The 13,300-nt window shown below is 42.3% G+C and overlaps 1 protein-coding gene across 3 annotated transcripts in view; it reads right to left on the bottom strand.

The window, feature by feature from the left end:
- Positions 1–561: 561 nt before the first annotated feature.
- NRP1 (neuropilin 1) overlaps positions 562–13,300 on the bottom strand; it is a 127,956-nt gene continuing 115,217 nt past the window's right edge. For 2 of the 3 annotated variants that reach the window (XM_081834236.1, XM_081834237.1), the window contains exons 13-17: positions 11,876–12,013; positions 8,921–9,192; positions 7,731–7,824; positions 5,994–6,050; positions 562–4,897 (exon numbers count right to left, since the gene is read on the bottom strand). In XM_081834236.1, coding sequence (XP_081690362.1) covers positions 4,605–4,897; positions 5,994–6,050; positions 7,731–7,824; positions 8,921–9,192; positions 11,876–12,013 — 854 coding nt within the window. In that variant the 3' untranslated portion in view covers positions 562–4,604. The remainder of the gene's footprint in view (positions 4,898–5,993; positions 6,051–7,730; positions 7,825–8,920; positions 9,193–11,875; positions 12,014–13,300) is intronic. The other variant, XM_081834238.1, reaches the window with a different exon arrangement.

Raw genomic sequence — 13,300 nt, 5'->3', positions numbered from 1 at the left:
GCTTGCCTGCCTGCCCAGCATCCCTATGGGACTGACAGCTAGGACCTCCATGCCACCAACCTTCCTTGGAGGTTTTTAAGCAGAGGTTGGTGGCCATCTGTCATCATGGATACTTTAGCTAAGATTCTTGCATTGGACTAGATGACCCTTGGAGTCCCTTCCAACTCTGATTCTATGAAATGGGAAGTTCTGGCAGTGGTCTGCTTTTCTCCCATTCAGTTGGCTTTTGCAAAAGGCTCATCCATGCACAGAAAAAAAAATGTTTCAGTGCAAAGATTGTTTGTCCGGGGTATCTGTGGCAAGCTCACTCAGTGAGGAACTTTGAGTTGAATAGTTGATAGCTAAGGCTCTTCATAATGTGATGTGGGACATTCCAGAAGTGGATTTTGAACATGGAATTGCCTTCAGTGCTGCTTTGCTTTAGTCTGTTTTCAGGCAAGTTTTCAGACTAGCAGATGAGAATCTTAACATCTGTGCTTGTTAAAAGATGCTTTTAAAAGGCAAGCTGTTTTTTAAAACCAGTACAGCTGTAAGCATAATAAAAGTCATGAAGGTATGGGGTATTTTATGAAAATGTTTAATTCAACTGTTTCTTTGGAATGTAGTAGTCATTGTTTGGAAATTTTAAATTACAATTCAATCCTATGTGTCCCCCCCACCCTTTTTTAAATGCTACTCAGTGTCCGAGAATACAAACGTCATTTAAAGTTAAGGCTTCGCTGTTCATTTTGAAATAACAATTTAAAAGTGTCATATTGTCATAGAAAATAAAAAATTTCTGTAAAAAAATTTGCACAAAATTTTATGATGGTACAAAACATGAAGCAATAATATACCAGTAAAATGAATTCATTTTACTACAGAAGATTTTTATAAGTTTTTTTTGATAAAGAAAAAAATATGTTATTTTACACTTTCAAAATTATGAAACAATCTAAAACAATATAAACTGAACATTTCGTAACACTGCCTTTACAAATTAATAACTTTATAAACATATATTTTTTAAATATATTTATCAGTGCAAGATACTTTCTTTTCCATCTAAAGTTGCAGTATCGTTTTTCCTTTGCTTGAAAGGGCAGTTTTCATTCAATTCCTGTTTGAAGAAATCATATCCCTTGTTCTTCCGTTCTAGCATTAAACAGCCACAGCACTGGGGTTTCCTTATTCTGTTCATACAAATTTGCACTCTGGCTCATCAGCTCCAAAGGTCTATGTTGACATATCTGCTGGAATAATATTCACGGAACTCCCCCTTCCCTATTCTGGGATGTGACAGTGGCGCAGCAGCCAATGCTCCCCATCAAAGGCATTGAGTTGCTGGCACGGGAAATTTTAGATGAAGCCATAGGAAAAAGGGTGCAATGCGCCAAGCACTACTGTTGTAGAGCTTGATCTGTTTCCGTGGAGTTGGCACACACTGAAACAAATGGAGGATGCACACTGGCAGCGCCTGGTGGATTGCAGCCAAAAGCTTTACTGTTCCAACTAGAACAAAACAAATAGCTAACCCCACATCCATTTAAACAAATTGAAATGTTTTTTGAATGAGTTTACTCGGGCTTCCCCCTCCCCTCTGTGATAGTCATGAGTCTATATTCATGCTCGCATCTTCCATGTTGCTCCCGGAGAGAGGCTTGTGATACTTCTCTCTTCACACGAGCAACTTAAGATCCATGCAACGTCACTTAAAAGGTTTTAAGCGGTCCTCTGGAGCAGAGAACGTGCCGCTTCTGGGTTTGGTTCTGCACTAAATAACATTTGGTGCATTCAATATGAACCAAATAATAGTAGAGGTTGTACTCTACTGGGGTTGGTTCACACATGCATGTTTATGACGTGTTTCATAGTGATTACCCACACGTGTGAATGATGCATCAAAGATTTTTTTTTAAACACATTATCTAGCATCAGCTCAAAACACAATATTCTTCTATGGAGACAGTCCACAGAATTAACTGAGAATCACCCCAAGCTGAATAATGAAGTGATGAGATAAAGTGATAAGGAAATGCCATTGTTCAGTGGTAGAGCACATGCCCAGGTCAATCTCCAGCACACTTAAGATTTAAAAGCTTATCATACAGCAGATTTAGGAAAGACCCTTCTTCACTTGAAACTTCAGGGAGGTTGGTATAGTCAATATCAGGCTAGATGGACCAATGGTGTGACTCAGTGGAAGGCAGTTTCTTCATTCGTATGTTCATGCATGTGTGAACCAGTTTTTCTCAATGACGAAACATGAGCTTGGCTCATTGTTTCCAAGTTCTGCCAAGTGCATGTCTTTGCAACTAAACCCACCAACCTTAAACGATGTTTGCACTCATTTAGGTCACGGATCTTAAGATGCTCATGTGACGAAAGAAGAGTCAATAATTACATAACACAACTAAATATTACATGAAACAAGTGCAGTCAAAAAATATTTCAGCTTGCTCTTCCCTTTGGGATAATTAACTGGCAAAGTGAGCCAATTTCAGTATAGGATGGATATCTAAAAGCTGAATCACATGTTATGTTTCGTTAAGGTGATTTTTCTCATGGTAAATATTGAGCCTAAAATACAGCCTTGTGTGAGCGATATTCCTGGAGCAAAGCATAGTTTTCAAAGATTTGCTCTGCTACAGTAAATACCAGCTCACACCATGTCAAGGTGCATTTGAACAAAATATTTGCCATACGCACAGCACTGAGGTGGCAAAATCACCTAGTGGTGACTCTTGTGGTCATTTAAGATCTTATTTCAGAAAATCATTTAATTCCTAAATGCACTGCATCAGTTATCAATTACTTTTTATAGACATTATTTTCAACATTAAGTCAGCTGTTCCTGAAGGGGAAAAAAGTGGACCTACAAATAATTTGTATACACAGTGCTCTTAGAAGTGTAATATGCAAAAAAATCCCCATGTGGTTTGGTACATTCTCTGTTTGAATGTTTTGTCCTCATTTAGGATTAATATGTTATGTACTGAATTTTGTTTAGCAAGCAACTTGTTGATCAAGCCAACATTAGCACCATCTATGTGTAGCAGCATCAGTGTAACCCTAATTAGCACAAATCAATCCTACACCGAGACGACCACTTTTAAATTGGACAGCAAGGCTCAGAGATGGCAAGAATGGCCTTTACTTTGCAGGAAAAATTATTCATTGTCGTCTATGAATATGAATGCATGGCTTACTTAAGGGGAAAAAACAGATACTGTCACTTTATGCTGTTAACAAGAAAACCCAAAGTTCAACTTTGGAGGGTAGAGTTAAGAAATTTCCCTTACTTTAGAAAAACAAAACAAAACACAACACAACACAAAAGTCTAATAAAATTATTTTTGCCATTACCAGCAAATTAAAGCTGCATTTCCCTTTCCTTGGCAATGGCAAATGCTTATGCAACAATCTACGTAGAGACAAAGAGGAGGAGAGAGCAAGAGAGAGATCGCTTATATTTGAAAATACATTCTATATGAAAGAACCGTAAAAGGAGGAGGAAGGCAGGAGATATTGCAGCTTTGTACAAAAATGGTCCAGAGACATGAAACTGAAATACAAGGAAGTGGAAGAATCAAGCCACCAGGTTGTCCCGTTTCCTTAAGCCCTTGCCTTCCCAAGGTTTACTTACGCTAAAACATACTTTCTCATTAGTCAGTGAGCCCTTAGGGTAAGTAAATAAGGACAAGGACTTTTAACTGGAGAAAGAGAGAGAGAGACAAAGCTGGAGTTGATGATAACACAATGAGAAGCAGTACAAACAAAAAGGCACTTGAGAGGACACACACTAGCCAGTGCCAAGGACTTTTGCTTTGTTTTTGTTACAGTGTTAGGCAGTACACTTGGTTCGCCGGTTGTTTCTGGGTGATGGCACATGTTTCTTGAATGGAATTCACAAGCACAAAGTTTAGCACAACACTGAGAAACATCAATAAAATTCTGACTGTATTGCTTGGTAAACAGAGCTGACACACTAGACCAGTACTGATGCTACCAGTACTTTTGTTTTGTTTCAAAAGCACCCCTAAACCTCCGTTGCCTATGCACAACACAAGCAATTATAAACAAATACAGGTTCAGGAATCCACCAAGTTGCTGTTGCTCCCAAATGTTTTAGTCTTCTTCTGGGCACTGAGCTACAGAGAGCGTGTCCATCTAAAGGACCCCCACCGGAATACACTTTGTGACAGCATCTTGGATTTTTGCACAGTAAAAAGTAAAACTTGCTCATCAAAAGTTGCAGAGGGGGCTGGAAGGAGGAAGGAAACAAACCAAGAGGGAGGCGGGGAGGGAAGGCAAAATGAAAGCAAAACAAAACATCCCTTCTTAAGTCAATCATACTTGGTCTCAACACCAGCATTTGATTATTTCAAATTAAAACAGAAACAGAAGTAGACTGTACATGATTCAGATTGTTTAACACAGATTGTTGTCCAAGTTTTAGGATATCTGTTACACTCACTGAAGCTCCTGAGAAAAGCTTGGCTCAGCGTCCTCAACGCAGTTTCCAGGCTGTACAGTAATAGAAGATCCACAGTTCCCCAGCCTTAAGCTGGTTACATGTTCTTCTGCCTCAATTCTCTAAAACTTCTTCAGCTGCTCCTACATCTTCATGCCTCTGAGTAAGTATTCTGTGCGTTCAGTTTGTCTTTTTTCAATTTCACACCATCCACCAGTTCAAAATTGTAGTTCTCCAGGGCAGACAAGTTCCTGTCTGACATCCCATTGTGCCAACAGGCGCAGTACAGAATGACACCGCAGATCGCCCCCAAAAGCACGCCCAGTGCACTCATGGCTATGATGGTGATTAGAATGGGGTCAAGAGTCTTCAGCACGTTTCCTGGCTTTCTGGAGATGTTGTCGTTGAAAGTCTCCCCGTTCTCATGATAATCAGGAGTAAAACCTGCAGGGGAACAAAGAGCAACAGTGAGGATGTGACTCGGGCATCTAAAGCTGAGGGAGTGAATGAATGAAAGACTGGTGTGAGGATGTGAATGGTGTGTGTTCAGTGACAGAAGATGGAGCTTGATACATTTGAGATGGGGGTTGTTTTGTTCTGTTTTTATGGATGGGTGTGTTCAATGTGTTTTAACTTAATTCTGGGCCCAGTTCTAGTGCTGGTTTCAAAACAGTTTTGGATTTGGATATCTAGAGGACCATGTTATGTACTGAGCGTGGATCCTAGAACAATAGGCAGGTAGGATCCTAGAAGGCAGCAACCTGATTGGTCTGCAGGAGCCGCCCAATCCGGCTCCTCGAGGAAGTGACTCAGCAACCTGATTGGCCTGCAGGAACAGTCCAGTCAGGCTCCAGGAGGGGAGTTGAATCAGCCAATCACACGGGACCCATTGTGTAAATAATGTATATACAGTGGTACCTCGGGTTAAGAACTTAATTTGTTCTGGAGGTCCGTTCTTAATCTGAAACTGTTCTTAACCTGAGGTATCACTTTAGCTATTACCTAAAAACAACACTGTTTAGACACACTTCTCAGCAAAGCAGCCTGGGCATAATTCAGTATCTACCATATTTATTTTGCTGATTACTGCCATCATGATGATTGTTAGCTCCTAGACTACTGGCAACGATCCCTCTCTCACACCACCTGCCATGTCCTGAAAAACAACAACAGCTTCCAACTCTACAGTTATATGATTCTATTTTAAACAGAGGTTGCAAGGCCATCTGTCAGGGATTCTTTAGCCGCGATTCCTGCATTGCAGGGGGTTGGACTAGATGACCCCTGGGTATACTTCAAACTCTACATTTCTTTGATTCTATGAACAACTATTGTCTGCTACCGTCTGTCCCAGGCTTAACAGCTTTCAAGGGGATTTTATACATTTTTAAAACCCATGTAAAAATGAAACAAGGGCTGTGTACACAATCAAGCCCTGCATATAATACACAGAAGAGATCTTACTAGAATGGCGATTAAAATCAATTAATATGCTGCCAAGATTCACATGGCAATAAAATCGTTATTTTAAACCCTGTACCTGTTTGATTAATATCTGGCTCTACTTTGGCTTTCTTGTTCCCTGCGTCGTTTGACTCTGGCGAAGGAAAGAGAATTGACATTGATTATTAGGGTAACAAATACTGATTGGCTATCATGCTGGCAATAATGGTATTGAGGATTTTCCTCCTGCCTTAGAGCATGATTATGTCAGCTTGACAGAGCTGTTCATTACACTGGTCTCCCAAAATTAGCTAAGGGGGGGGGGAAGGTTAAAAAAAATCCCTCCCACTGCCCCAACTTGGCACAGTTTGAGAGTTATCAGCAGGGGTCTTCTGTCTCTGGAAAATGAAAATCAGTAGGCAAAATTAGCATGTTTCATTCATTGTATTTATAATCTTGGAGCCCGGTGCTGTAAAACACTTAATCATATACAAGCAGCCCTTAGCGTCAAGAAAGAGTTTTGCTGGCTACAGAGCGCAAGCAAGGGATTTTGGATGTGTTGTATGAACTGTGAAATATAAATCCTTCGACCACAGTCCCATCTAGGAATAACCCATCTAAATGACAAGGAGCGTGTGAGATTAACTAGGAAGTCAGCTTCTAGACTGCTAGGGAGCAACTCTCTTATAAATAACCAGCTTCTTCATGTGAGTGGTTATTGTGATGCATTCAGAAGATCACCCACCAAGGGCTGAACTGGATTGGAGTCTACAGCTGTAATAGCTATAAATAGCTATAAATAGTATAAACGGAGGATGGGGATGATTTCAAGCAGAAAAATAGCAGATGAGAGGGGTGCTAAATCCTTCACTTGCCAACCACTTCTCCACTGCATTCCCTTCCCAAGGCTATTTCCCCCTCTAACAAGCTTATTTCTGGTCTTCGAGCTGGAAAGTGATGGGAGGGAATGGGTTGTGTTGCTGGTGGGAAGCAGCACTTTCCCCCCACCTGCTGCTTTTCTGGGGGAAATATCCTCCCCAAGCACCGCTTTTCATCACAAGCTCCATTTGAAGCCATGAGGCGGCTGCCATCAAATCTACTTCTGATATGCCTCCAAAAACTCATTACAAAACTATTTGTTACCAGTAGCAGCCTGTGCGTTGGGGAGGAGCCAGCCTCCTGACATGGGTGTTACTGCAGTTTACCTGGACTGGGGTGGAGCAAGGAGACAGCAATATTGAGGGTGCATGGATGCTCATGCCCATGTGTAGTCCTAGCCCCAACTTCATTACTGCTCCTCTGCCCCACACTTGCCCTGCCCAGGTAAAGGGACCCCTGACCATTAAGTCCAGTCGTGACCGACTCTGGGGTTGCAGCGCTCATCTTGCTTTATTGGCTGAGGGAGCTGGTGTACAGCTTCCAGGTCATGTGGCCAGCATGACTAAGCCGCTTCTGATGAGCCAGAGCAGCGCAAGGAAACTCTGTTTACCTTCCCACCACAGCGGTACCTATTTATCTACTTGCACTTTGAGGTGCTTTCGCACTGCTAGGTTGGCAGGAACAGGGACTGAGCAACGGGAGCTCACCCCATTGCGGGGATTCGAACCGTCGACCTTCTGATTGGCAAGTCCTAGGCTCTGTGGTTTAACCCACAGCGCCACCCGCATCCCATGCCCTGCCCAGGTAAGCTGCAGCAACACTGAGGTCAGAAAAATAATTATAAAGAATTTACTACATAGAGGCAGGATCCTGTATCTATTTACAAAGCTGCCATTATCAGAATTAATAGTGCTCTGAATGAGTTATCTGGTAGCTCCTGTCAGATTATACTTACTTCGGCATTCCTCAGGTGCTATGTGGTTGTCAAAGTTAATGTCATCCACTGCAATTCCTCCATTTCCTATTCCAATTTCTCCTTCTACCATCACCTGGAAAAATTAAATGACTTGTTTGTTTGTTTACAGTTAATAGCTAGAAGCAGAATCCTTAACCAGTCCTTAGGCCAACATGCCACTGAAGAGTACAGAGTCATATGATTTGTGTGTCTACCTATCAAGGCTGAAGATATATCATAGATTTCTCAGCTTTTCTGGAGTTATGAATTAGCAACAATAGAGGTAGTGAAGGAGTTGTGGAATTCACTCTCTCAGGAGGCTTGGCTGCTACAAACTTTGCTACCTTTTTAGTGCCAGGGAAAGAATCTATTTTAAGAATTCTTCCACACTTTCAAAGTTTAGTAGTTGTTCTAGCTGCAGCAGCTTTGTACTGTCTATTTGTATTGTTATTATATTTGTGTACAGTGGTACCTCGGGTTAAGTACTTAATTTGTTCCAGAGGTCCATTCTTAACCTGAAACTGTTCTTAACCTGAAGCACCACTTTAGCTAATGGGGCCTCCTGCTGCTGCTGCGCCGCCGGAGCACAATTTCTGTTCTCATCCTGAAGCAAAGTTCTTAACCCAAGGTACTATTTCTGGGTTAGCGGAGACTGTAACCTGAAGCGTATGTAACCTGAAGCGTATGTAACCCAAGGTACCACTGTCCTTTCATCCTGTTTTACAATATGGAAGCGTGGCTGAAAGGTGGTTATGTAACATTTTAAGATAATGAAACTGAGAAGTTGGAGTGAGAAACAACCCTTGTTCCAGAAGAAACAAGGTGACATTTTAAAAGTTTAACATCACAATTGCACTCAACTGTCTGCCACGGGATACAGACTGCAAAATCTGAATGCCCATAATAGATCAGGGCACAAATGCAGCAGGTGCTTGGCCCTGGCTTGATGAACATGTGAACCTGCCTATACCGAGTCAGAGCAGCACTGACTGCAATGGCTCTTCAAGGTCTTCTGCTGAGAGAAGTCTTTCCCATTTTGAGATCATTTTAAATCAGGGGTGGGGAACTCAAATCATGGTCTCTCCTGCCCTTTCTCTGTGGCTCTCAGGACTCATTCCAGGTTACATTGCCTCCCCAGCCACACCCACTATCCTCAAGCTAAAAATTTGTGCCTGTATTTATTTGCCTACCTGATAATGCTTTGCAGACTTATGGAGCAGGACCCGGCCTTCTTTCCAGCTGTTTCCCTGATTTCCAGCCAGCATCCACAAGACCTGATCATACTCTCTATGCGTCTGGTACCGCAACTTGATCCTCAGTGTGCCAACTTGATCGCCCAGCATATGATACCAGAACGTCATGCAGACTGCAGAGTTCTGCGGGTTGATGATGGGGCTGATGAGCCGTGCAACTTTGCCTTTCTGGTTTTCATCAGCTTGTGAGTAAATGAAATTGCCATCTCCTGCTGTGACAAACATACTGCATTAGAAATAATGGCCCGCTTTTGGTTCCCTTAAGCCTGATGAACCTCAAGTATTCCAAAACTAATCTAGCCTTTTTAGAAAAATAGATTTGCAATGGAAGCGTCTTGCAGGTTACCCTGTGCTCTCGCCTCTGGCTGCATCGATTCCTTTCAAGTAAGTCAAGGTTGTTCTTTCATCTGTATTCCTGTCCCATAAAAGAGAACATGTGGCACTGTGGATCATTCAGGTGATGGTGTGGACCAGCCTTCCCCAACCTGTTGCCCTTTGGACTACAACTCTCATCAGTTCCTGGTCAATGTGAACAATGGCCAGGGATGATGGGAGTTGTAGTTCAAAATGCCTGGAGGGCAACATGTTTTGAAAAGATGGTGTTGGCAAAAGGGACAAGAGTCTCGATGGGACACCATGCATAAGTAGGCAGGATAAGCTGGAGGGACCATGGCACCACAGAAGGAGGCCGTGAGTTTGCTTAGCAAAACAAGCCCCAGATGATGTTAGGTTTCTGTTTGTGCCACTGTGCAGTGCTTGGAGTCACAAGACTGTTTTGCATTCCAGACATTACAGACTGTTGGAAGTCTCACGGAAGATAGGAGACGGATGTGATGTTTACTGGTTTCGTGTTCCTTTGTTTTCCAGTTGCTCTCTGCCTTTCACAGAGAGAGCATGTATATTTCTTTTCTGTCTGCGTAGTGAGAAATAAAACTCTTTGCAATGTAGCTCATATTTCTCGTCCTTCCCCGCTGCTGGATACTCTGCGTAATGAGGGAACGTGACTGCAGCCTTATCAGAAGCTCAGGTCGTTAATCATTGTCGGAGGCGATTCCAAAGGACTCGACCGGAGGATGAGCTTTTCCAGCTCGGTTGTAGGGGAGGCTCCGACAGTTGAGAGGAACTTATTTTCTTTATTATTTCTTTTTATACACTGCCTGTCTGCTGTGGATTCCTGCTTGGTGCAGCTAGTGAGGGTCAATAACAGGCAGGATGAGAGAAGGAATTGGTGGAAGGAGGCGGTATAATTTCGAGTTTGTAAAGAGAGACTCTGTGTGGTGTAGAGGTTAGAGTGTCAGACTAGGACCATAGGAGGCTACACTTATCACAGCTCTCCTCAGCCATCAAATACACTGAGAAATCTTGGGCTGGTCACCAACTCTCAGTATAACCCCTCACAGGGTTGTTGTGAAGATGTAATGGGGGTGAGGAAGACTATGTACACTGCCTTGAACTCACTGGAGGAATGGCAGGGTATAAATTAAAAAAACAAACAAAAGGAAACAAAATGGCAACCTTAGCAACTCGTTCATGCACATTTTGGCCCGGTTATACTTAACGGAAGCAAGATGGCAGAAAAACATATGTGAAACATGGATTTTCCGAAGGAATTCAAGACATCTTGTACCCTGACCCCAAAAACTTGTGCCACTCAGCATTCCTGCTTGCAGTTCTGGAATCATTCCCTACAGTGATCTTGCAGTTAATTTATTAGATTAAAATTACCCCCCCCCAATGCATTGATAGCTCCGCTTCTCTGTGTAAAATATAGAAAGCAGCTGTGGTGTGTGGCACAGAGAGCCTCTTACAAACTGGCAAGACAAGCCCAAGTGTTTTGCAGAAAAGAAGAAACCAGAACTTGTGAGGTTTCTGTGAAAATGTTTCCAGATTACAGCGTTGGAATGTAAAAGGCACCTGAAACTCGAAAACCTGATGATAACAAAACCACATTTAAGAAGTATCATTTTTTTCCACAACCTTTCAATGAAAGGACAAGTTGTGCTTGCCTCCAGACACTGATGGCAAAGTTCAAATATTTTTCATTTCAAGAATATTATTGCAGCTCTGGGTCAGGAACTCTGCCTACTTTGTCTTAATTAGTGCTCAACTTATGCATGCCTTTTAGATTTTGTCAGTCCATGGCTAACATGGCTTTTAACCTCCCTTCAATGTCAGATCTCACTAAGTCATTTCATTTTACTTTGCATCAATTTTTGCCCATTATTGCAGCCTTCGTTTCAGATAACTGCCTTTTGCTTAATTTGATGCCATTTATTTGTACAGTACCATTTATAGTCAAAGTATTATAAGTTTCCCCCCCCCTTCTACCCCATAAAACTAAATGTACTTGTCTTAGGATTCAATTGAAAGCGTCTCTAAATTTAAGGAGCCCAATTTTGTCTAATTTCCTTGTCATTCTCATTAAGTAAAAAGAGGGAGGGAGAGGGGCTGCAGAAAGTGGAGATGGGAGGAGGGGGGGTCACAGCCAGCACATTTGACATTTGCATAGATGAAAAGGAGACCAATAATTGAGGCACACGTGGGTCACAAAATGCCCCATTGCTTATTACATTTGGAAGGTAACAAGTATCAAGCATGAGATGGCTTGGGGTGCTGCTAAGGGACTTCTAGATATATTTGTAACATATATAGCTTGATCCAGGTATTCTTGAAAAGCATACAGGAGACAAAAGGCTCTGGAATAGCTGTAGCACATTCAGTTCAATTTGACCATAATCCTAGGAAGGAACCTAAAAGAGCACAGTTCTTTTTTGTTGTTGTCAGTGTGAAATTCAGTAACGTGAAATACCATTCCCTGGAAGGCCTTTTGATTTTGAACACAGTGCTCTCTTTCTCCCGCCACGGCTAGTTCAGCTGTGAACCCTACTTTACCTGTGTGGTCCTGAATGGGTCCTGGTTTGCTGGCGACCACTGCCCACCGCAGGTCCAGTTGGCTGTCATGCTCCCAACGGCAGATTGTCTTCTGAGAACTGTAGCCAAAACCACAGTTGAAACCATATGCTGGGAGTTCTTCAGCAATGGAGGGAGGAATGGGAGGAAGAGAGGGAGAGAGAATTACTTACGCTGGTAAGTTAATAACAGCACATTTTTCTCTTACGCCCCTCCCCACAAATAGAACACCCGTCCCTAATGCTCTGTCAATGTCTGCCCAACATTTTTAGGCAATGTTCATCTGGCTCTTGCACCATTTGCTGAAAATGGTTAGAGGGTGATGGCTTGGTTCAGACGTAACACCATACCATGGTGTTGTGCTATGTGAGCAAGGCTGGAATGCAGCTCAAATCGTGATTGACAACCCTTGTTGTAGGGCAAGTGCAAGCTACAGTTTGCTGCTTTAGATGTAACAGCAAAGTATGGCTTAGAAGAAACCAGAAAAGAAAGGACGATGAAAAAGCTAGTGCCAGATGTGAGGGCTGCATGGCAAAGTGCCCAATAGTAGTGGGTCCCCTCTTACACCAGTGGTCTCCTCCACCAGACAGTGGTGGGCAGTGAGCAGCAGGAGCATTGTCACAGTCTGCAGTAGCCATCTCTGAGCTGCCCGCCATTTTGAAGTTCCCACAATGTTCCAAACTAGTAGCAGTCCAGGCCACTGTGGGAACACAAAAGTGGTGGGTTGTCAACTGCCTGTTGCTACTACTTGGTAAGCCTATAGGCAAGGACACAGGTGAGCAATAATATCATGATATCATCAATAGATCTACCAACGTCCATAATAAATTAATTCACAAATGGACAACAAAGCACATCATTTATAAATTGGACTTTTAACACACACAGTGTCCAAATGGAAAGCACCCCCCAATGTTTAACAAATGTCACGTCCTTCTCAAATTCATTCTGTTGTTTCAATTTGGCAATGGGAGCTCCATTGTGCACAGAGAGATTTGCATAAGAGCAATCTTGTCCAGTTTCTTCCAATATCAGGGAATGCTCCACATGTGAAAACACTATTAAGAGAATTTCTTGATGGACTTCATATCCTATTTGTACCTGGCAACCACAGAAAGGTATCCACAATGCATCAATTCTTGCTCTACATTTAAATAATCTGTTTCCTCCATCTGCTTCCTGAGTATGTGCTTCAAGAGTTTCTCAGCATTCCAGAAAGACTATTCTCAGTGTTAGAAGAATGATTTATGTTTTGATTTCAGAATGCTATTTTTTTTTGCACCTCAACACAGATAAGAAGACCCATGCATTCCAGATTCTAAATTTGCATCCAGATGTGCACCTAAATGCAGATGTGGTCTGTAGCCATCTTCAATCATTGTAATGTGGTATCAAGGAAGTATGTGA

The sequence above is a fragment of the Podarcis erhardii genome (assembly GCF_964252035.2).
Source record: "Podarcis erhardii genome assembly, chromosome: 12".
Lineage (NCBI taxonomy): Eukaryota > Metazoa > Chordata > Lepidosauria > Squamata > Lacertidae > Podarcis > Podarcis erhardii.
Note: the sequence above shows the minus strand (reverse complement) of the source record. Positions and strands in the feature narration are given on the sequence as shown.